Below are 24,517 nucleotides of genomic sequence, written 5' to 3' on the forward strand. Positions count from 1 at the left end.
TAATAACTCAGATCTAGTACAATATTAACTTTCAATTCAAGTGCCTATTTTGTTAAAATTGCAACTGCATAACAAGTTTCTTTATACATGTATTACAGAAAAGTTTTTTTTCCCCCCTTCAAATCAGGCATTTTACCAATACAAATGTATTCTATTGAATAAATCTGACAAGTTAAAGTAACATAGCAGCACATATTTATTAGCTAATTTATCCTTTTCTGGTCATAGCTTTCCCAAAAATCTCTATATGTAATGTGTACAAGATGTTCTTTCTCTGTTGATTGAATGTATACAATATTTCTCCAGTTCAATATGGCACTTTTATCACAGTTTAGCATTCATTCTGTAGGTCTATAAAATCCCATTCAGTAACTGAAAAACATTTACATGTATATTAGTTTTTTAAGTTTGAATGTGTAAATAAATATAATACCATAGACTCTCTCGGATCAGTTCCATGGAACCAAACACTACTGAGTAATTAGTGTATCAAGTAAACAATGGCTTAGAAATCAATCGATAACTAGTCTTACATGTAATACAGGTAACTTAAAATCTTGAAAATTACATGTTCTTGGTTTTTCCATTAGTTAAAAATAAAACCAATCGGCAAAAGTGGCCACTGATTGGCTTATTGAAGGTCAAGAAATGGTGACCTCAAATTGGTGACTGTCAGATCCTTAAGGTGTAGCTTTATTTAGGAGCTGATTTTAATCTGATTGAGATAAAAATGACCTCGTATTTATGAATACGACATTTACAAGACCAAACATTTCTTTGAGTAAGCCAATCAGACAGGTTTATATTCGAACAAACTCGAAAGAATAACATATGAAATACATTTTGGTCATAATTACCTTCCTAACTGGCCACCAGATATGGAGAAGAATTTATTAAAATCGAGGCGTAGTAATAGCTGTGCTAAATGTGGACTGGAACTGTTACTTCTTACACTTGACAACATCTTAAATAACAAGCTTGACTGGCGCTGTAAATTCTGTAATAAATTAAAACAATATTTTATCACATTTTTTTGTTGTTGTTGCACTTAAAGTGGCACCAGCACAGTATAGGTAATATGGTGACTTTCCAACTTTACTGGTGGAGAAAGACGTCCGGTGCCCTTGTGTGCATTATTTCATGCACCAACCAGCACCAGAGTAGAACTCCCAATGTTCTGTAAGCCAGCTAGATAACTTCCTCACATGAAAGTATCCAAAGTCTGTTGGGATTCAAACCTACAGTGTAAGGGGGCAGGTGATTTGAAGTCAAAGACCTTTACCACTTGGCCATGGGTGCCCCTTATTATGGTTTACAGTGACCCAATGGTAAATAGTGAGAAAACAGGTAAAAGTCAAAATAAGTTTACATTTTACCATAATGCCTTTCAATTTTATAATTCACTTCTCATGAATGAACAATAACTCACAAGATCTAAAGAACTTTCTGGAAATATCTGTAGGAATTTAAATTTTAAAATGCAATTCATAAAAAAGTGGGGCAGCCTTTTTTACATTTTAGGCAGATTTATATTTTACTCTAAACATTTTCAAGTATAAACTGTTGGTCAGTCACCATGAAAACAGTCAATTTATAGTTAATTAAATAAAACTTGACAATGAAAAAATGAGCATGACACTTTAATTCACTGGTTGTGAAAAGATTTAGCTTGTAAAATCACTATTATAAGAGTTACTTTTCTTATCATCATGACTTTAGACATTCTGTCAACAGACAGAAGAATGCTAAATGTGATAAAACGTTTTATATAAAGGCTTATGAACTTGTTTAAAGTGCATTATTTCCAATATAGAATATGTGAAGGGTTTTCATGAAGGGGCACCTGCAAATCTGAAATGAATCTGAACAAAATGTGTTACTTATTGAGATGACTATCAAATTTATTTTTTTCAGACAAAGAAAATTGCTCGTTTTTTTTGTTTTGTTTGTTTCTAACATAACAAAAATTATAACATTTACAATATTAGCTTGCATTTATAATTATACATTTGTAAATACCACTACATTTTAACTTTAAAATCATTTTATATTTAAACTGTATATAAAATCTTCAAATTTTGCACTTTTTTTGCATATTTAAAAAAAACTTGAAATTGTAAGTTTAAAATAACCTACTTTTAACATATGGTATGAGAGTATTAAATGTTTGACTGCATTTCGATGATTAAATGAAGCAGCCATGAAATTCACCTATTTAACGACAGTTCGACACATTTATAAATGAGAAGTTGACAAAATCTTTGGAGTGTAAGATGCATTGGAATAGTTTGAATAGTTTAATATGTAAAATTATATCTGATTTCATGCATAACTGCAATGGACATTGTATATTTTATTATTTATAGTGAATACATGTATATTTTATTATTATCATTTTCCATAATGATATTTTAACTGTAAAAATTTATTTTTCACTGGTGCCTTGCCAGTCTTCTTTCTTCTTACTTCAGCAAAAATACAAAATAAATGGAGGTCTTAAAAACTGTAAAAACCTTAAGTAAAATGTAAAGAGTAAAAGTTACTTATAATATAATAAATTGAAAATTCAAGTTTGATTGACATTACATGCAAAACTTTAACAAAGAATTTTTTTTAAGTTTTCAAAAGGGCCCCTAATTCTGTCCAAAAACCTTGCTTTAAAATTATGGGGCCCTTTGACAGTGACCCCCCAATTAAGAAACCTTTTTTCTTGTGAAATTACAAAACAAAATTTTCTTTATTTCCTGAAATTTTAAGGGGTATTGGGGGGTTTAAACAAAAAATTGCATGTAAAAAATTTTTTTAAAAAAATTTTTATTTCTGACGCTGGCATCTTTAAAAAAGCCCCCTTTAATTTTTCAGATAAACCCAGCAAAAATCATTTTGCTGCCCCGGTAAAAAAAAAAATGAAATTTGACCTCTAAATCAAATGTTAACTTTGAACTTACTGACCTAGCTCTTCCACTCCACATTCATCTCATGATGATTAACGCAAACTTAAAATTATAATTATGGAGGACATATAAGTTTGTAATATTTTGACAGAATGCATAAAATCAAAATGTCATAGTGAATGGATATAATTTATTTTAAAATCAACTTAACCATGTTTTACACATCTAGATTGAAATTACCTTGGCAATGTTTTCCAGTTGCAAGGCATCATTATGTGACATAGGTGTTTCACAGCGTACAACAAGGGAGGTAAACACTGTACACTGATCCAAAATCTCATATAAACAATGGGCAACCTGAAAAAACAACAACAAGGGGAGATAATATTGAATACATTAAATAACAAACTGCTATAATTTCCAAACCAAGCAACTTCAATTGTTTGATAATCCCTTCCAAATGAAACACAAATCTACAAAAAAAAAAAAATCAAACAAATTTGAAAACCACATAACCGTATCTTGATTTCATATTAAGCTTTTATAAAATCCATCATAGAAACCCATGTTGACATAATCATTATTCAGTATTTCACTTCAGGAAAGAGGGAGGTGTACTGGTATTACATTAGTCATACTGTCATCCACAAATTTTAATGAAAAAAGCAAGCACTTCTCTCTAAAATCAAAATTCTTAAATCTGCCATCTGTTTAACCAATTGCTTCTTCTTCCACAGTAAAATAGACTACTCATTGACAGATTAATTTCCCACTAAGTAAGAGAAAAAGTTTGTAAAATTATCAACACTTACAGACTTCATATGGACAAAGCTCTGGGCAAGAAGGGCAGAGAGAAAATGATCGTGGGCCAACTTGACGGCCTCGTAATCTCGGGTGGTTTTGATCTTCTCTACTAGTATACCATACTGAGATTCTATCACATCAACCTGTCATTATACAAGTTACAAACAGATAAATTCTGTGTGTTATTGGATTAATTATTGAATTTATTGATCAATATTGATCAATTATTAGATTATTATGAAACAAAAACATAATCACAAGTTCAATGATTAATTCTGATAAGTTTATCATTAAAACATAACTAAAGGAACTTCAATGAGGTCCAAAAGCCTAAAATCATAAAATTTGAGTTTGGTGCATAGATCAGCTTTGGCACTTAAAACAAAAAGAAGTGAAAAAGATAATTAAGAGATATACTTGGAAATTAATTTTAAAATACACCACACCATGACAATACTTGTTACTATAAAACTATTAAGTAAGTAAATGATTTTGAAGAGGTGTGTTGCTAAATAACTTAATTATAAGATCTCCCAATATTTTAATGAACATTTAACATGTCATTCAAACAGTTGACTTACTTGAAGATAATATTGTAAATTATCAACTAGGAATGACATATGATTTCTAAGCTGCCATTTTAACGCCTCGGCCGGCTCGTTAGTTCCGTGTTTTCTACTCATCTGTATGATCCAGCACTGATGAAGATCAAGTTGCGTCCGTCTGACCACTAGCAGGAATCTGAACACTCTGTTATACCTGGTGAATTATATCATATCATCTGTTATTTGTCAGACTTAACAATAACAAGAGCTGTTGGTAGTACAGCCTGCTCTTATATTCTTAGTGCTTGATAGTAAGACAATCTGTCAAAATCCATTTTAGAGTTATTGACCTTGAATATTGACCTCCTATTATACTTTCAAAAAAGTCTGTGAAATTTCAACCCATTCCTTTCAGTAATTTTTGGAGATACCAACTGGCATGCAAAAACATGACCAAAGTTCATAAATTCTATTTTCATCTTCATATTATCAAATAATTTCTAATATATATATATACTCTTAAAACAGGAAATTTCTTAAAATAGGAAACAGACTCCTTCAACATTTGTAAATAAAAGAAAAACAAGTTTTCCAATTTCTATGATAGTTTATACAGACTTCATCTTAGTTCAATGTATAGGAAACTATTAACTTATAGGCACACTCTCAAATCTGTTCCTGAAACCAACCAGTACTGGACAATGAGTGCAAAGTTTCTTGCTAAAGGAGACAACGCTTTCTCCCCTAACAGGGTTTGAACCCACCACCGCTAGCTATTTCTTAGATAACTGGTGGGAATTGTTAGACATGTCACAGGGGACTCAAACCCGAGACCCTCGAAATACCGTTCAGCGGCACTACCGACTGAGCTGGCCACTTACACATATTCTCCCCTAAATAGTGAACAGTTCTAAACAGTAACAGACTTATGTTAATGTCTAGGCCATGCAGTTATAATTCTATGATAGGAATTGTGTTACTAGATGGGGCTAACAATTTACATGTCACATTATAAAAGTACTGGGAGAAAGTACTTACTTTTCTAAAACAACTGGAGTAAAGAATATATGCAGCGGCCATTGTACTGAATATTTCAAGGACAGACTATTCCAACCTATGTCCACCACTGTAGATGACTGGCTACTCCCACTACTGCTTGTGGAATCCTCTGAAACCATACAAAATGTATTGCAAAGTTTGTTGTTGTTTTTTTCTGTTTTGTTTTGATCTGTTTTTAGTCACACACTGTAAAGGTCATATTGTTACCTTTGTGCAGTAATGTGTTAGCTTCTTACATAATTTATAAGAGTTAACCTGTTTTCTGAAAATGCATTAAGGGGGACGATATGGGGAAAAGTCCTGGCTTTTTCAAATTTTGGAGGGAAAAAGGGGCCTCAGTGGGATTTTTTCAGACAAAAACCGGGGACAGGTTCTAACTGCCAACCTTCTGTGAGCTAGCTGGATAGATTTCTTGCATATGAAAACCATCACGTTTGAGCAATTGAATTTTTTTCAATCATGAAATCAGGGTTTTTTTTAATGAATTTGACAAATGCAAATTGTGAATGATAATAAATTAGAAAAAAAGTTGCCATTGGAAATTTACAGTTACCTTGTCTGTGCTAATTCATAGTCACATAGTATTATGTAGATATATTTAGATATGTATAATTGTAGATACTTGCACTTACTTTTCTGTGGTTTAGGTGCTTGTTTAACGGAGAGTCTGAACCTCTGTAGTAATGCCTCATCATGAAATAAAACGTTCCTAGCAGCACACAGGTACGCTGCATTTACATCTGTAAAACATACAGAAAGATGAAAAAAGTATTTGTTAATATGGGAGATAACGTCATAACGTTATTACCGAGAGATTACTTTCCCTTGCACCATAACGATTTTAAATGACCTTGGTTGTTTATTGTGTAGTCTATTTATAGATAAATTATTGGAAAAACATGCTGACGTAAAATTATGCTAGAAAAACGTCACTGAATGTTTACTTCTGCGCTTATTTTGAAATGGGTAGAAAAGGTTCAGAATTGACCATTGATGTAAAAAATATTGCTGTTTGTATGTATAATGATGGAATGTCAATAGCGGAAATTTCGAGAACTCTACAGAAACCTCACAGTACCATTTCATCTGTTTTAAAAAAATTCAAATCATCAGGATCAGTGGAAAATTTACAAAGATCAGGCCGACCTCGATCAGTGACAGACAGAGATTATCACCATCTTGAAAGGACTGTGAAGTGCAATCGTCGGGCTTCATTAGCAGACATAACGAGTAAATTTAATGAGGGGAGAGCAGCGCCAGTTTGTAAGAGAACTGTTCAAAATCATTTACATAAACATGGATTTTCTAAAAGAGTGAGTAAGAAAAGAGTTATTGTGTCAAAGGTGAATAGAGCAAAGCGCCTTTCTTGGTGTAGAGAGAAAAGAAGGTCTAAAGTAGTAGGTGAATGGGATCGTGTGATATTTTCTGATGAAAGTCAAGTTGTAATAGGCAGTGACAATAGAGTTTTGATATGGAGGAAGCGTGACGAAGGGTATAGACCTGATTTATTGACTCCGAAATCTTCCAATAACAAGAAGGTGATCAAAGTGATGATATGGGGGTGTGTCACTTGGCATGGTGTTGGTACTCTAGCGAAAGTCAGTGGTAACATTAATGCTCAAAAATACGAGGAAATTTTAGAAGAAAATCTTTGGCCAGTTATTGCTCGTCATTTCCCCGATAACTCCTACACTTTTCAGGACGACAACGCACCTGTTCATTGTGCACGCAGTGTCAATCTTTATAAGACCAGAAACGGTATTAAATCCATGTTTTGGCCAGCACAATCACCTGATTTAAACATAATTGAAAATATCTGGTTATATATTAAACGGAAACTTTCAAACAGTACAGTTATCATTAACAGTGAGCAGATATTATTTGACGAAATTTTTCGGATCTGGCAAGAGATTACACCCGCCTATGTTCAGAGCCTGTACAAGTCTATACCACGGATATTTTATGCAAGTTATAAGGTTCAAAGGGCATTTAACTAAGTATTAAGGTTAGTAAACCGAGTTTAAAAGTTAGTTTACTCGTTCAGTTAATGTTAAAATCAAGTTTGAAGTTATGTATGTAAAAGACAGAAAATCCAATATGGCCGCCAAATCACGAATACTTTTTTCATCTTTCTGTACATATACTTAGGAAATAGATATCAATTCTGAGTGCATTGTTGTAGAATAATGCACGGTTTGAGTTCAAATGCGTAGTAATATAATCACGAAGGCCGATTGGACTTTATGTTTGGTGGTTAAATTTGTTTTCGCCTCAGAGTTTCCAATAGAAACGTTCTCAAAAGGCTGTTCCAGTGGGTTGAAAAAAACTGTCATTAAATCTACCGTGTGTAGAAACATTTTGAGAATAACGAATTTTGAAAACGTTGATAAAACTTTGTTTGTTTATTTTATTTCACTCTATAATTTTTTAAGCGAAATACAAATTATTAAAAGGGAAATAAATGTAAACCTTAACTCGTTTGCGACATTAAAATAGCGTACTTGATTTGATTGTTTTGCACGTGCTGTTTGGCGCTACATTGTGACGTCACGTAAACAACACTTTAAACGTCTGTACAGCGTTAACAACTGAATTAAAGATATTGGTGTTAGGATTCATTTTCTTATTTAGACCATTTTCTTTCATTCTAGATAGTTTTCACAACAAAATTCGATAAAAAAATGTTTTTTATTTATCAGATTTTTCAATCAAAATGGCGCCCTCAATGTGAAAATACACAGACAGATAATAAGAACGGCAAGTGCATTGTTGTAGAATAATGCACGCTTCGGGCCTTCTTTGTTTATATAGAAAAATTTCCGATAGTGTTAGAATATCTAATATACAAATATGATAGACATCTTGAAGCCATATAAAGCAGAATATTAAAATTTATGAAAGAAACTACAATGTATGTTTCATTCAAAACCTTGATTATAGACGTGTTTAAGGGGAGTGGCAGCCTAGTGATTAAGGTGTCTACCTCTTAATCCAGGGATCATGGGTTCGAGCCCTAATCTGGTCACAACCATGTTCCTTCATATGACACCAGTACTGGTTAGTTCCAGGAAGCGGACTCGATATTGATTAAAATAAGTTGCAAGAACTTGTTTCGCAACCAAGGTTAAATAAATATGTTTAAACCAATAGACGTGTTAACATTTTGTCATAATCTAAAGACGAAGGGTAAATAAGTACCAGCCAGAACAGTATGTGGCAGAAATCAACATACTATAGTCTGTCCCATTAAAAATGGAAATGAACTTTTGCCTGGTATGAATTAAAAAAACGACGTTGAATAAAAAATAAAACTTTTTTGTAAACTAAAAAAAAGTCACCCTCGAGATTTTTCATGATTTTACTCTAAAGTGTCTACTTTTCTTGTGAAAGCAAATTTTGATTTCTCTATGGTAAATCTCTGTTGTTTATTTTCCGTAGCCATTGCCGAAGTACTCTTCATTTGAAGATGAACGGGAGAAAGCACGTGTCATGTTTCTAAAATATACATGAGGTTCTCGGGGTCGTTTCATGATTATTTTACAAAGCTGGATCTACACGATGTAACAGTTTAGTTGCAATGCATGATGGAAAACTTTAAAAAATTAAAAATAAGCAACAAGAACACCGAGTCACTTGGAGTAGATCTAGAAATTGCACTTACTTTTAAGCTGAATAGAATCCCTATGAACTTTATAAACGTCACGACAAATTCACAGTCTGAAGATTCCTTCATTGCCGGTTTCTATCCAGTTCCGTAGATCCCAAGATTTTACTTCAAAAATCCTGAATGACATGACTCCTACACTTTTGATGATCCAGATTTTTTAAACTGGTAATCCGTCTCATTATTAAAACATTGTTCAATTTGTGGAGTTATCTGGGTTAGCAAATGAAATATGTAAATGAAACACATCATAATTCAGCATGTTCCAAATCCATAATTCAAGAACGGCCCATCAATTTTAGTTGTCAACATCACAATGCTTATGGATTCCTGACGAAAAAAAACAACTTTATTACGTCAACAACAATTTACGAAATATATGACGTAACAAAAATGTCTCGCGCTTTTAATGGATGATTCCAGTTGCGGCATTGACAGAGGGCGGTTAGGCATATGTAACCTCAAAAAGATAATTTTAAGCGTTGAGATAAATTTATCTTGATGGCATTTAAAATAATTCTTGTATACCCAGATTTTGAAACTGTAAAACGTATACCTTCAATTCATATAAATTATTAATAATATAAAACTTTTGATAACATTTAGATCTAAAAATAATTTTAAACACACTAGTCTTAATGACATGAATCTACAACAGTACAATACTTCTTCCATAATTACATATAACATTCGTTTTGATTTTATGTTTTTAAACTATTTTATATATTTCTCAGGAATAATTTCCCTACATATTATCTCGTTATTCAAGACTTCTGTAAATCCTACTCTTTTAGCTACAAAATATACAATACGCGGTATTTTTTCTCCCGCGAAAAATATGCTAGATCTATTGTTTTTTCACTGAATATTTTCAAATTTTAGGAAGGCTCAAATTATTGAGAACGTCACTCGGTGTTTCTCTTTGACTGGATCTACCCTTCATATTAACAAAATAATTATATGTAATACTTTGAGTCTACAAAAAACACTTATTGTCACTAGTCTTATTGAACTTTACTCTTAATAATATCAAATCACTGCCGGTATTTCTTGACATTTTGTTGAATTGTGAGACGGAAAGTTTATTCTGTATTTACGAGCTTAAAGTGTATAGGCCTACGTTTGATTGCTTAAACTAGAAAGCATGATCATTGCTTAAACTAGAAAGCATGATATTATATATTCTTATAATTTACATTTTCCTCGAACGCGAGTCTGTGTTCTCTCGTTAGCGAGGGAGTTAGTTAAAGTAGACACTGTGGTAACAAGCAAACCAATGCTGAACGTATAGTGAATCAGTTTTCCTTTCTTTATATTTTTTGAAAGATTTGCATGATAATGTAGTATTTGTTGGCGATTTCTTGTGAAAGTTGAAACCTACGGAAAGTTTTAGCGCATTCGTGACATCGCTCCCGAAATATGAAGGGTAACATATTTATGTATCCCATCGAACCTGGTCAATTTATTTATTTTTGAATAGACGTGATACACACTTATGGACAGAATTCAGACAACTACAGAATTATGTAAATTAAACATTAATTAGTGAAGAACCATTTTTATAGTCTTCTATAGCTAGTGTTTTCGCTCCCCTACGACGCGTTGTGGTATTCAAGATACGCGCTTGATTAAAAAGCTATCTAATCAAATCACTTCATTGTTCTTTTTCACTTAAAAAATATAAAATACGACAGTATATCATGGTAATTAATTAAAGCTTTGTGTGTTTGAATTTATAAAGCTTCCTGATAATTTCTCTTCAAATGATTTTGATTATTTTAAATAATGGTTTGCTAGTAAAATTGCCTTTTTGACACCAACTTTGTTGTCAATTTTCATTTTAATGATAACATTTAGCTATTGATCAGTAAGTAAATAAGAATAATATTTTTTTATAATTACCGAGTACATTTCACGCTAATTGTGAGACGACACTAAATGACGTCTATATGGGCGGCGCCATTTTGAAATGGACGTCACGTCAGGTTACAACGTAAGTCAACGGGAAAAAATATAATTTTAACATTTTGACCATATTACTGACTTTATGAAAAAAATGAAAAACATGCCTAGAGATATTGATGTCAGGGTTAACATGACATTAATTTAAATGATTTTACTATTATATTAAATAAGAAATGGAATGTTCAAATTTGATGGGACAGACTATAGTAAGTAGTTGAGTGGTACAAAACATGCGACAGGGGATTTTACTTGGCTACAGGTTCATAATGAAACCCATGCATAGTCACAAGACTTTAATAAGAGCCCCCATTTAAAATATTTTGCCATTCCAATTAATACTGATGACTGTTTTATCCTGCCAGGAAAAACTAAATTGATAATAAGAATTAGGTTTTATGGCCAATAAGTAACATACTAAATGCATAATTAAATTAGGAAATAGATATCAATTCTGAGTGCATTGTTGTAGAATAATGCACGGTTTGAGTTCAAATGCGTAGTAATATAATCAGGAAGGCCGATAGGCCTGAGTGATTAATTACAAAGCATTTGAACGAAAAACGTGCATTATTATACAATAATGCACGAAGAATTGATATCTATTTCCATTCTAATACGTCAAGAAAAAATATAATTTTTATTATAACGTTGGACTTTATGTTTGGTGGTTGAATTTGTTTTCGCCTCAGAGTTTCCAATAGAAACGTTCTTTAGAGGCCGTTCCAGTGGGTTGAAAAAAAACTGTTAAATCTACCGTTTGTAGAAACATTTTGAAAATAACGAATTTTGAAAACGTTGATACAACTTTGTTTGTTTATTTATTTCAGTTTATAATTTTCCAAGCGAAATACAAATTATTAAAAGTGAAATAAATGTAAAACTAAACTCGTTTGCGACATTAAATAGCGAACTTGATTTGATTGTTTTGCACGTGCTGTTTGGCGCTACATTGTGACGTCACGTAAACAACACTTTAAACGTCTGTACAGCGTTAACGACTGAATTAAAGATATTGGTGTTCGGATTAATTTTCTTAGTTAGACCATTTTCTTTCATTCTAGATAGTTTTCACAACAAAATTCGAAAAAAATTGTTTTAATTTATCAGATTTTTTAAACAAAATGGCGCCTTCAATGTGAAAATACACAGGGAGATAATAAGAACGGCGAGTGCAGTGTTGTAGAAAAATGCACGCTTCCGGCCTTCTTTGTCTATATAGAAAAAATTCCGATAGTGTTAGAATTATTTTTTTTACATTGTATTTCTTATCTTTCCAAGTAAATTGCATAAAAAAGTTCTTATTTGTAAACTTTAATGAGACAATGAATTTAAAGCTAATTAATAAATTATAAAATTAATTAAACTGAGTTAAGTGTAAAACAAAAAGTACGTCTCAAAACAAAAAGTATGTCTCGATTATTTCGTTGTTAAAAAGTGTATAATACCATGTTCTGTAGTAGCGGACACAGGGACACGCAGTAGATGTTGTGCCTGGTCTATAAACGCCAAGTACAGTTCACCACGACCAAGCAGGTAGAAATCTTTTATAATACGTAAATGTGCCAACAGGTCTGCTTCCTCTATTAAGATCTTCCACAGTACCTGATCATAAAATAATCAAAATATACAATCGGGAAAAAAATATAAGATTATAATTTTTCAGTGAATGGATCTAGTACCGTATAAGTACTTTTTTCTGCGGGAACTTTATTTCTGCTATTTCTGCGGTTCGTAACGACACCGCAGATTTAAAAACCGCAGAAAATTAAGCCTTCCCATATGTCTATGTCGGAATATGTCAACGATCGGTACTGTATAATTATATAACCATGTACTGTTATCGGCTTTTATAGATATGATTCTTTATGTATCTTTCATGAATAAGATATTAGAAAAAAAGTTACTTTACCTGTTCTTTCTGTTTGAATAAATATTATGTTTGTATGATTTTCGCTCACCCTAAGTTTTTTTTCTTAAATAAAACTATTATAGTGTGACGGGTGCAATAAGCATACCCTTTTGTATTTGTACAATATTTTGTGTTTACGTGCAATTTCACCATTGTTTATTTTTCACTCTACATATTTATACACATGCAGAATTACAATTAATTGTTGTCATTGCACTTTGTTGATTTTTGTTTATTAACGTTTATATACCGATACATGATGATTATGATGAAACACATTATAAGTCGTCTGCATGTTTACCGGAAGTATTGTACATGTTACATTAACAAATCTTGAAATGTTGTCTGTTTGTATGGGTTAATTTTGTAAAAATATCTAAATTAAAACACAGAAATAAAAAAACATTAATGCGAGAAAGATGACACCGCAGGAATAAGATATGCAGAAATTTAAAACCCCTTATTTTAACAAAAATCACAGAATTTTAAGCCCGCAGAAATAAGTACTTATACAGTACTTTTTGTCACCTTAGTGCAGTAACAGGTTAAGTCCTTCTTAATTTAATAGGAGTTAAACAGTTACTGCACTAAGGTGACGTCTCGTGTTTTTTCATCTTAAGCAGTTTCAAGCTACTTTTTTTCAGACATACAATAGACACTGCAACAAATAAAAAATACTGTTTTATTAAACATATTGAATGTGTGTATTACTAAATTTATTGAACAAGTTGAATAAAATTATATTATGCTTGCATCTGATGAGCATAATATTGTTTCATTCAATGAGTTCAATAAAATTAACATTGAATCTACATAATATAATATTCTATAAATCACATATCTAAAATATGAATGGTGAACATTTACAAAGGGTCTTTTTCACTGGCATGCCTATAGTGTAATACTAACATTAGGGCACTTTAACGCTGTTTTGAAGGCAAATTATGTCACGTCAAAGTCTAATATTAATTAATTATATACATGAATATTGTAATATTGTTTTTATTAAATGGGTTTATTACACTCCCGCGCTGTGGCTTATATGATAAAGTTATTTATTAATTCTTTCAAAACTGTGTTCTACTTTTCTGGTCAAAAAGTAGATACTTGTTTATTCTTTCATACATAAATTGATGTAAAACAACAAACTACCACTATCATGCCAACTTACTTCAGCTACTTGTGTTCTGATGTCATTTATAAGAGATTCAAACTTCATACTGTTGAAGGGCAGCTCCTGGGCAAGCTGATGTAGATCTTTAGCAAACTTCTCTTGTTTTCCTTCTAAAATATTACCTGAAAAATACACACACTAAAATTAAATAACAAATCAAGAGGACAAACAAAACAAGAGCTCTTGTTAGGAGAGCGCTCTTGACTTTTCTCAATGCTTGATAGAAAATAACGATGTGTCGACAGTACAAATGAGGAGTATACTTTAATAAATTTGTTATCAAGATTCAAACAATTATTCTACCAAGTACACCAAAGGCAAGCATTTTCAGTTATCGATACAAATTGTTTAGCAACAAAAGAAAACATTGGCATGGCAAAGTGGTTAACACATCGGTCTAGTAATTTAAGGATTGTTGGCCACATGAGTTCAAACCCTATCAGGGGCAAGCCGTTATTTCCTTGAGCAGAAACTTTACATTCATTGCTCAGTACTGGTAAGTTCCAGGAATGGATTCGAGAGTGTTTCAATAAAAATTATAGCTTCCGACACCATCAAACTTAAATAAATTCATATAAACTAAAAGATAACCACTACAGATAATATAAAGTTTACTTTTCCCACGTGACACGGCTGATTTTCCTTTTTCTTGAAACATCTGAATGGATTCTCCAACAAACAAAATTTTGCTGGCTACACGTACAGGTATGTATCCTGGCAACAGATCTGATTTTATTGAGAACAGATGACTTGTCGATGAACTACTGTCCGGGGTGTTCATTTTCAGTAATTTCTGTGAAGGAAAAATGGTGCTTAACCTTTTTTCTGCACTTCACAATGGTTACAAAATCAATAAATTGAGTGTTCATTTGAAAATTGTGATATAGACAATAAAAACACCTGTCATTTATAAAAGTAAATAAATGTTACATTGTCTTAATTAAATGAACTTCAAAAAATAGTGTTGACTGGCACAATTCTTAAGAAGAATAAAAGATTGTATGTTATGTCTTAAGGCAGCAGAGTGAGGCTACTATATAATTTTTACAACATTCTTCTAGTAATTGCATTTACAATAAAATTGTTCATTATCTTAGACACATAAATGTACTATAAATACAATAATTGACCAAAATTATAAATCTGTTGAACTGATATAATTGTCCAAAAGATATACAATTAACCAAAACAAATATTTTTTTGTCCTGTAATAGCATTTTTTTTAAATTCTAACCTGCAGCTGTCTTCCTGTTACTCCCATAATTCCTAGATCATCATCATCGTCCTGTGATTGGCTAGTTTGGTCATGTGACTGATCATGTGATTCCCCTTCATTTGGTTGGATGAAAAACTCCTTGTATGGATCGTAAACATATCCATACAATAACCAGCTGCATAGATGCTTGAATAACACACCATGACATACATGTAACACTCTGAAATATCAATATATTACAATAATACATACTGAATGACAATATATGACTAATTACTTGTATAAAAACTGCCCATGTAGGCATACATAAACATAGAAGAAAAAATGCATAAAGGAATAGATTTTCCAGACCTGGTACCATTGTTGCATTTTTTTTAAATACATGTACTGTATAAGTACTTATTTTGGCGGGGGTTTATATTTGGCTATATTGGCGGTCAGGGTCAGTAGCGCCAATTCAAAACATTGCCAATTTAAAGCACCGCCATTTTAGATCATCGCCATTATTCTTTGAAAGGTAGACAACTCATGGTAAAATAGCTTTGTCCGAGTAATCTCCCTTGATTATTTGTAATAAAAATAAACATTACAAGTAAGCTGAAAAGAATTTGTTTATTTTTAAGTCTTGGTACGAAACTCATTTAATTATATATCTATATACTGTATTTATTACGAAGATGATCACACGACGAGAAACAAATCTAAATGTCATTTATTATCGAATTTAAGTAAACTAGTATTTGTTTTGTTTTCACTGTTATGTTTCATAATTTGAAATAAAACTAATGATAACTGTAATTATATAGCAATCAGTTGTGGTGACCGTGAACAATTTTTCACGCTTTAAAGACTGCAGGATAATAGGGCATACCTTTCTCTTCCATGGTCCAGTTACCACACGGTACCATATTTACACCTGTCTGATCCCAGTTAATTATAAGAATTAGCACGATGTAAAGATAAAGGTGACCAAGCATAGGTATACCGTATGCCGTAAAATAAACGAGGACAGACAACTACTGCGTGACCAGTGTTATTTTTATTTATTTTTTTTATTCTTTATTTGTAATCGCCAATTCATGACCCCATATTTATGCCAACAAGTGTTTTAATTTGGCAGTCTAAAAGCGTTTGCGCCAATTTATGACCCCGCCAATTCAAAACACTTTAAAAAACGCCAACATTTGACACCGCAGATATAATGCGCTATACAGTATGCATGAACAGGGTGCAATGTAACAGTTTAATGCAATGACAGCTTGGTAGCTTTTTTATCAAAACTGTCAAATGACATCACACTAGCATATGGAAGGCATGGCACAATCAATTGTTTCACTATCCAATATACAGATAATGAAATGCTGAATTACCAATTTAGACATATACTTTTAAGCAAGATGAAGGCTCTGCTTTAAAATGCATCCTTATGCCTTTACAGATGCTATTGCATTGAAAAGGTGCATTTACCCACTACACTTGTTATTGTCTGTGTTTTTTGTCAGTTGTTATAAATAAGTAAATATATCCACATTTTTTTCATGTTATTTTGTAGTTTATTAAGCAATGGTTTATGGGTACATACATTTCATTGAAGTTGTATATACTTGTAATTGCTAATTATATACAACAACACAATTCTTTGAAAAAAAACAAAAAACAAACAACAACACTTTTATAAAGGGTATTTTCAATGAGTTGTTTGTTATTCAACCCTTTAATTTGTAAATAGTACCCTGTTATCTGAAAAATAAAATTTAAGATAAGTTGATTATTTAAATCTATACATATATTTCATTTAACCTTTTACCCCATGAGCATATTGCGAAAAATGGCCATTTTCATCGAAAAGCCTCCTGTAACAAGTTCAAACTGCTATGAAACTATGAAAAATGCGTCAATACTAATGAAACTTGGCACAAATGTTGACTACACCATAGCCTCTGTAACAGCATGCTCAATGGTAAATTTCCTGTTACCATGGCAACGGTGGACGTCTCCAAAGTGCCAATAATCACTATTTTGCATTGTTTTTTTCCATCAAAACTGATTTTAAAGTGCTGCAACTTCTCAATGAATTGAGATATAGTAAAAGGCTTTTCAGGGTCGGTTACTAGTTACCCTAAGATCGACCTGAGGCCATTTTTAGCCTGTCACATGTCCAAAATTTTGTTGGCGATGAGGGGGACTCCGCACCATTCAAACCCCCAAAACAGAAGGGGGCACATCCCCCTTCTGGCAACCCCCTGATGTAATATTTGGATGGGGAACGGCGCCGAAAAAGAGGTCAATTTTTTTTACAACATTTCTCAAACGAAAAACAGTGTTTGGGGCCTAAATAGGGCATTTTTTCACTGTTTGAGGCCTCAAAAAAAGGGGGGGCAAAAAGCCGTTGAAACACGCTTATTTAAGGGAAAAGGTTAAAACTGTCAATTAGATAAACATGAACATAAAATTTAAGATATTACACACTGTAAAAGATTGAAGGTACTATAACACTTAAAACGAATATACACACTATGATCAAACCAAAAGCACTCAAACAGATAAACCATTCTAAAAATGGTTCCATTTCAAAAGCAAAATATTAATGTTCATTTTTCAGCTTAATTTCCTGAACTTTATAAACAATGAACAAGAATAGGGCATCATTTACCTTGTAAGGACATCTTTGACAAGAGGATGGCCTGTTTCACTATGTCTGTGTATTATATCCAGTATATAACAACCATGTGCCTGCAAAATATAACAATATATTGAATATATAAACAAATTGATTCAAATACAAAAAAATATTTTCTTCACATTTTCGGTACATTGGTTTACAGTACAACCTTTGCAGAGCAACACCCTTTGGGAGACAAAAGACTTTTGGTTGTTGTTAAGAGGGTCCAGTGCTAGATAGTTCCAGGAAGAAGACACCAAAGTACTTCATATAGGTTGCAAAAATTTTTACACAATTCAGCTTACAAAAAATAATGTTTAAGTTAACTGATGTGATACATATCCTGCTGGCATGCATGTAAAAAGAATAACCGCTTACACAGCTTTTTCACTATCTAAATAATATTTGCACATTAACATTTACCAGTCACTGACATCTAAATAATAAGATCAATGTAATTTTTACCTTATGACTTGTGACCTGTTCAACTACAGAAACTAAAGCTGGAAGCAACAATTGGTACTGAAATTACAAAAATATACAACAGTCAAACCTGTAGATAAAGACCATCCTAGGGGTGAGATAAATTATTGTCTTGATAGACAAATAGTCTTATTTGGAGGTTACATGATTTCATAAAAATCAATGTAGGGATATCAAAAAATGGCCTTTATATGAAGGGTTATCTTAAGAGGTGGTCTTTAACACAGGTTTTACTGTAGAATAGATGGATCAACATGTATTGATAACAGATTTATTTTCTAAAGATAATTTTCATATGATAGTACATGATTATGGAATCATTGCCATTAAAATCACAGGGCTTTCATTGATAGAAAATTTATATTATTTTATCAAAGAGCAATCATATATGCCAAGTCAAAATGCTACGTTTACATGTATCAGTTTGGACATTTATGTATAAAAGGCTTTTATTATCAGTCTGGAAATTTATCAGAAATTTCAAAGCTAGCAAAATGAATAATAAAAACTCGTGTTTACCTGTTGAAGTTGGCACACTAGATGAGATACTGAGAGATGAGGGTCCTTCATTAAATTGGTCTCCAGTTCTAGTATATTTGCCCTGTAGCTACCAAGTACTTTGTCAAGGCCACTACAAAATGCCTTCAAATACAGGCCTGCAAGTCCTTCTTGTTTTACACCTTTTACAAACAAATAAAATGTTCTTTAAGTCAACCCTGTATTTCATTATCATTTAAACAATATTTTATTCCCTTAAAAAGTTGTAGTGTTGTTAGCTGTTGTGTTGTAACCTATATAAAACTTTCAAATTTTTAATTATAGATCAAACATGGGACATTTTATATTGGGACAAACAACTGGAGATTAACACCATGTTATCATTTCGTCCAATAAGGTGCACATGCCACCAATTTGCAATCATGAACGTTGTGAAATGGAATGTTCAAACTTTAAAGCAAACAGTGTGATATAATAAAGCAAACAGTGTGATATAATAAATGAGCCTCGTCATGACAAAACCAACATAATGCGTTTGAAATTGATCAATATAATCTTTAATGATTAAAGCATCAATATATGATTTAAAGATTATGCTTTCTGATCGATCTCAGTTTTCATTGTCAACTTGACTCCAACATAAGAATGCTTGTCTAGTCAGTAGTTATTTGACCCTTTATATTATGTCCCAGTTAAAATCAACACTGCTATGTGATATCCCTGTTTTTAAGCCAGTATTAGCATGGAGAAAAACTTTATGAATTTATGCAAAAGCCACTCAGTTTATATATGCTAGCAAGATGTTGATAACTTTCTTACATGAAAAAATTAGAACCTGCTACAAAGAAGGGCAGGTGATTTGAATCACACTGTCACACAATTGCACTGTTACACAGATCTTATTTCAAATACATGCATGTCACTGTGTGTAAAAGCTTCTGACTTTCTGCAACAAGCTAGCTAGATAACTTATTTACATGGGAAAATGTTACTTCTCATAAATTGTTTATTCCTGCAACTATGAAGAACTGGTGAATTGAATTACAAACCATTAGTCATACAGGATTTATCTAAAAAGAGCATGCATGCATCAAAGATTACCTTGTGGGGGTAGGCATGGTCCAGTCCCATATTTCTTTATGAATGTGTTGAGTGTAGAGAAATGAGTACCAAGTCTACACAGATAATTCAACTGTTCCTCATCAGATGATGATAGAAATGGTAGATCACTTTGAATCTGTAGAAAAAATATTTGTAAATCTCAATTGATGAGGTTTATCATTGATACATGGTGTAAAATTCCTAATAAACGCCCCTCCCCTAATAAAAAAACGCCCCTCCCCTAATAAAGGCCCCCCAGGCCTTTTGATAAGAAAAACAAGATACTCATCAGTGGTGAACTCATGAGTAAATCCATAATTTCATTCAAACCATTCAGAATTCATTTTATTTTATAGTATGAACTTTAAAATCTTAACACTTTTTAATGTTATGACCGACACTTACTAACACTAAATGTATTTACAATGATTTTTGGATTTAGGAAAAGCTGTAATGTAATAATAGCCCCCTTTTGGAAAAAATGTTTAGCCCCCGGGGGCGTTTAATAGGAATTTTATGGTAAGTTGCCTATCTACTTGATCAGTCTCAACTGTATATTTTAGGAGTAAAATTTGTTGATAATAAAGTGAGCAAGAGCACCAATATAAATATTTTATGTTAAAAAGTGGCATAATTCCTTAAACTATTTTGACCGTATTTGATGTTTTCTTTGTCACTTTGCATATGTTATCAACAAGGTAGTTCTGGAGCTCATGTTAGTAACTTTGTCTGGGGATTTGTCATGTATGATGTTTGTTAATGTAAACAAATTCCCAAAATTTTGAGGTCAAACTGGTCACGTGACAGACTGAAAGAAAAAATTCATTTTAAAAAATTATTAAAATATAAAAAATTAATGGGAATAAATTTCTTTGAATTTTTATTGCCTAAAAATAAAAACGTAAGACATTCTATTATAGTCTAAATTTTATATTTATCTCTCGGCTGACCTATGATATCAGTGGTTAACAATTACTTTATCAGCACTTGCTACAGAATTGATGATTTTCTGGACAATGATGTAAATGGGACATTTGAGGATAAGTGGGATTTTTAATTTGCCTAGAAATGACCGAAACAGATCAGACTGGAAGCTGGGTTATCATCTGACCCCAAGTGTGTGTGATAAATTATACGGGGAAATCAAAGGCTTTGGCTTGACCGCCTATAGACTACATGTGTATATTTAAAATCAAATAAAAAACAATTAAAAATTATATAGATTTTTATACCTATCAGTGAATTTTTCTACCTATCAGTTAATTTTTCAGTGTCATTTCTAATTGGACCATTTTTAATGTAACTCAATGATAATCGGCGAGGTATTCCAATAACACAATCACAACTTTTCATCTTAAGAATAATCATACATGCCATAATTTCCAGACTGATTTCAGGGACACTTTAAAAATGTTTCTAAAATTAACATAGCAGCACAAATCCTGTATGATACAGTAAAGCATGTGATGTGGTAGCGCAAGGTATTCAGAGTACCTGTTTTTATACAGTGAATTTGCAGCATCAGACGAAAGAAAAAAATGTTAAAAACTTAAAAAAGCAGCTTATAAAGTTTTGGAAGCCAGAACAATCACTGCGTAAGTTGCACAGCAGGGAACATTCACTGGTTAGTCACCGCGATATATCCAAAAAGCCACTGCAATTTATATCATTGACATACGCCACAATCAATGTACATGCAGTAGATCAATAATTAAATGTACCTTTCTATTTTTTAATAAATTGAAACATTTCTATGTAATTATCTTAAGATTCGGATGATAAAAATAATGCATAAAATTGCAACACTTCCAAATTATTTGCAAATCTAAGTTCCAAATTCCTATTTTTACCCTGAAAAAATCTTCTCTGGGACAGTGGGCTGATTTCCTTGACAATCCAAGACATTATTGAAAGTATGGAATAATAATTGAGGTATTCCAATTGAAAACGGAAGTGCTGCAAGAAATACCAAATAAGACCTTTATAACGTAAAATGTAAAATAAAAAAAAAAAAAAAAACTTTTTTATCTGAACTCCCTATTAATAGGCAATGCCTACGTTCATATACATGTAAGTTTAACTACTGTATACTATTGACCTTTTCGAAAACCTAGCTAAAGACCGTTTTCCGGTACGTTAAGGATTCAGCTCTGGGGAATTACGCCAAATGAAGTACATAACACAACTACATGATATTTCTATTTTTCTGTCATTATTTTACCGTTTAAGGTGAGAAAAATTGATGTATTTGAAAATTATCAATATTCCTTAAATTATATCTATTGCAAATTTAAAAAAAAAAAATTGTTTATAATGAAAATCAATAAAATGAAAACAGACGTAGTGGAATCTTCCATAATAAATAAGGTTATTTTCTGCGTAAACTTGTGTAGTTACTTTATTTTTTGTATGGAATTATTCATACAATGATATTTAATTATTTTCTTATAAAGAAATAACTATTTTATTTCAATTTAATTTTAAAAAGGCCGAAAACATCGAGTTCGCTATTACACTCCATTAGGTGAATTCCCCAGAGCTATGTACAGAAAGTACCGGAAAACGGCGTTTAGCTAGGTTTTCGAATTCGTGAATTCACCATGAATGACATGATTCTGCTAAATGAAGCAACTTCACCGAATGTGAAGATGTCAGGAATAATTTATGCCTGTAAAAATGTTCATTTTGTGCAATTTTGTGTTATGGCCTCTATTTTTTTTTTTTTTTATTTCATGAAATAGAGCCTACAACGATACTTTTTACAGTTTACATCATCACAATAACAAAATAAAATATCATGAATATTCAAAGCAATAGTGGCAAACTAACATATCTATCCGAGTACTGCCAAGTGTTATTGGCAGGAATAAAAAGTAACAACCTTCAGCCCATTTCCTGTATCCTTGATGACACCGCCTGTATGACCCAATAAAGCCAATAACACTTCATGGAGCATCTTGTTTTTTGAATTTGTTTGATTGGAGGCAGGAAGTTGAAATTTAGCGAGCTTGATTAATGGCGTTGCCGTGAGTTTTACAAGAATAATATTCTTTCTCTTAAAGACATAAAACAACCTGCCAAATGATAGCAGTTTTTAAAATTCAATTTATATTATATATGTCGGTAGCCTTGATAAACTAGAAATAATGTGAAATATTCAAAATAAAGTCAGAAGACAAAACTTTTATCTTGCTTTGATAATAATTATGTACATGTAATATTGTAAAAAAGTGAATTACCTCTGAAAACCAAGAATAGTTATTATCTTTTGTATTAATTCAAAATGTCTAGCTCTACAATTATCTTACAAGTAATCAATATATTAGATTAACCTCAAGAAAATTGAATTAATTAAGTTCTACAGTACCTTGTATTTGCAATTTGTATAAAAAGGCCAACTGGGCTGAATTGAAAATTTTCATTTAATACTCAACATCAGAAATACTTTAAAAAGATAAATCTCTAACTGTTGAAGACCTTTAAATTGGGCCCAATTCAAACAGAATTGAGGATGGCATATCAGCATTCATATATAGCCAGTAAAACAATTTATCACATAAACCGCGTAGCAGGAGTGTAATATAAAGCCATTTAATAAATACCATATTACACTAGTTTATTTTCATGGTTTTATTTCATAAATATGATGCTCAAATTAAGATTCGTCAATATTGTAAGTTCCAATGAGCATTATTTATAAAGATATTACCCAATTTAACATTTCATGTAAATAAAGGGAGGTAATTCGAAATTTATTTTCTATAAATTCTATGTCAAATTTTCCAATAAGAAATGAATGCATGTAATTTATTGATTAAATATAATGTGCACAAATATTTGCAGTACACATTTAACATATTCTTCGATGTTTGAAAATTGTTTTATTTGCATAATTATATACATATATAATTTTTGCAAGTGTGGTTTACACACAGTAACAATATCAATCACAAAACATACAGGATCTTTAAATAATATACATGTATATTATATTGCTATTTTCATTGCTTCCGATTAATCATCCCAGATTTTTATACCTCACTACAGCAATTTTGTTTCAAGTGCCGTGTAAAATGTTGTCCCATGCTTCACTTCAATGTTATAATCTTTTCTGCTTACAAGATACAAGATACAAGAAACTTGTAAAGTTGGTTTGCATATTACAAGAAACATTAGCTAATAAGCTATTTACCGACAACAACAAAGGCATAAAACATATTTACTAACATATAACAGTTCTGAAAATAAAAACATATACCCTAGAGGATAAAACTATTAGCAGCTTTAGCATGAAATAAGAGTATCAAGGTTAAGAAGAATTTTACAATAAGATGGTAAATTAAGGCATAGATTGATGACATGCACAGTACATATTGTATTAAAGGTAATAACAGTTTCTAAAAGTAATAAATGACTGTAGTCTAGAAATTTAAGTATGATACATATAGCAATGTGAAATAAATAAAAATAATAATAAAATATAAAACATTAATAAAATAGTAATATATAGTTATAAGTTAACATCTACAATTTATAAATACGT

At 31.7% G+C, this 24,517-nt stretch overlaps 1 protein-coding gene across 1 annotated transcript; it reads right to left on the reverse strand.

Annotated features, from left to right (window-relative positions):
- Nucleotides 1-33: 33 nt before the first annotated feature.
- On the reverse strand, nucleotides 34-22,999 carry LOC132726039 (gamma-tubulin complex component 4-like). The gene is made up of 16 exons (XM_060711289.1): nucleotides 22,856-22,999; nucleotides 19,975-20,110; nucleotides 18,895-19,055; nucleotides 18,358-18,414; nucleotides 17,884-17,963; nucleotides 15,249-15,450; nucleotides 14,630-14,807; nucleotides 14,012-14,136; nucleotides 12,377-12,533; nucleotides 5,935-6,042; nucleotides 5,282-5,411; nucleotides 4,280-4,457; nucleotides 3,707-3,841; nucleotides 3,135-3,251; nucleotides 858-997; nucleotides 34-372 (listed from the first exon to the last, which is right to left on the reverse strand). The coding sequence occupies exons 1-16, from the start codon at nucleotides 22,928-22,930 to the stop codon at nucleotides 366-368; spliced, it is 1,986 nt and encodes a 661-aa protein (XP_060567272.1). The 5' UTR covers nucleotides 22,931-22,999; the 3' UTR covers nucleotides 34-365.
- Between the last annotated feature and the right edge of the window lie 1,518 nt (nucleotides 23,000-24,517).

This window comes from Ruditapes philippinarum, unplaced genomic scaffold (assembly GCF_026571515.1).
Source record: "Ruditapes philippinarum isolate M1 unplaced genomic scaffold, ASM2657151v2 ctg4713_1_1_1_1, whole genome shotgun sequence".
NCBI classification, from domain to species: domain Eukaryota; kingdom Metazoa; phylum Mollusca; class Bivalvia; order Venerida; family Veneridae; genus Ruditapes; species Ruditapes philippinarum.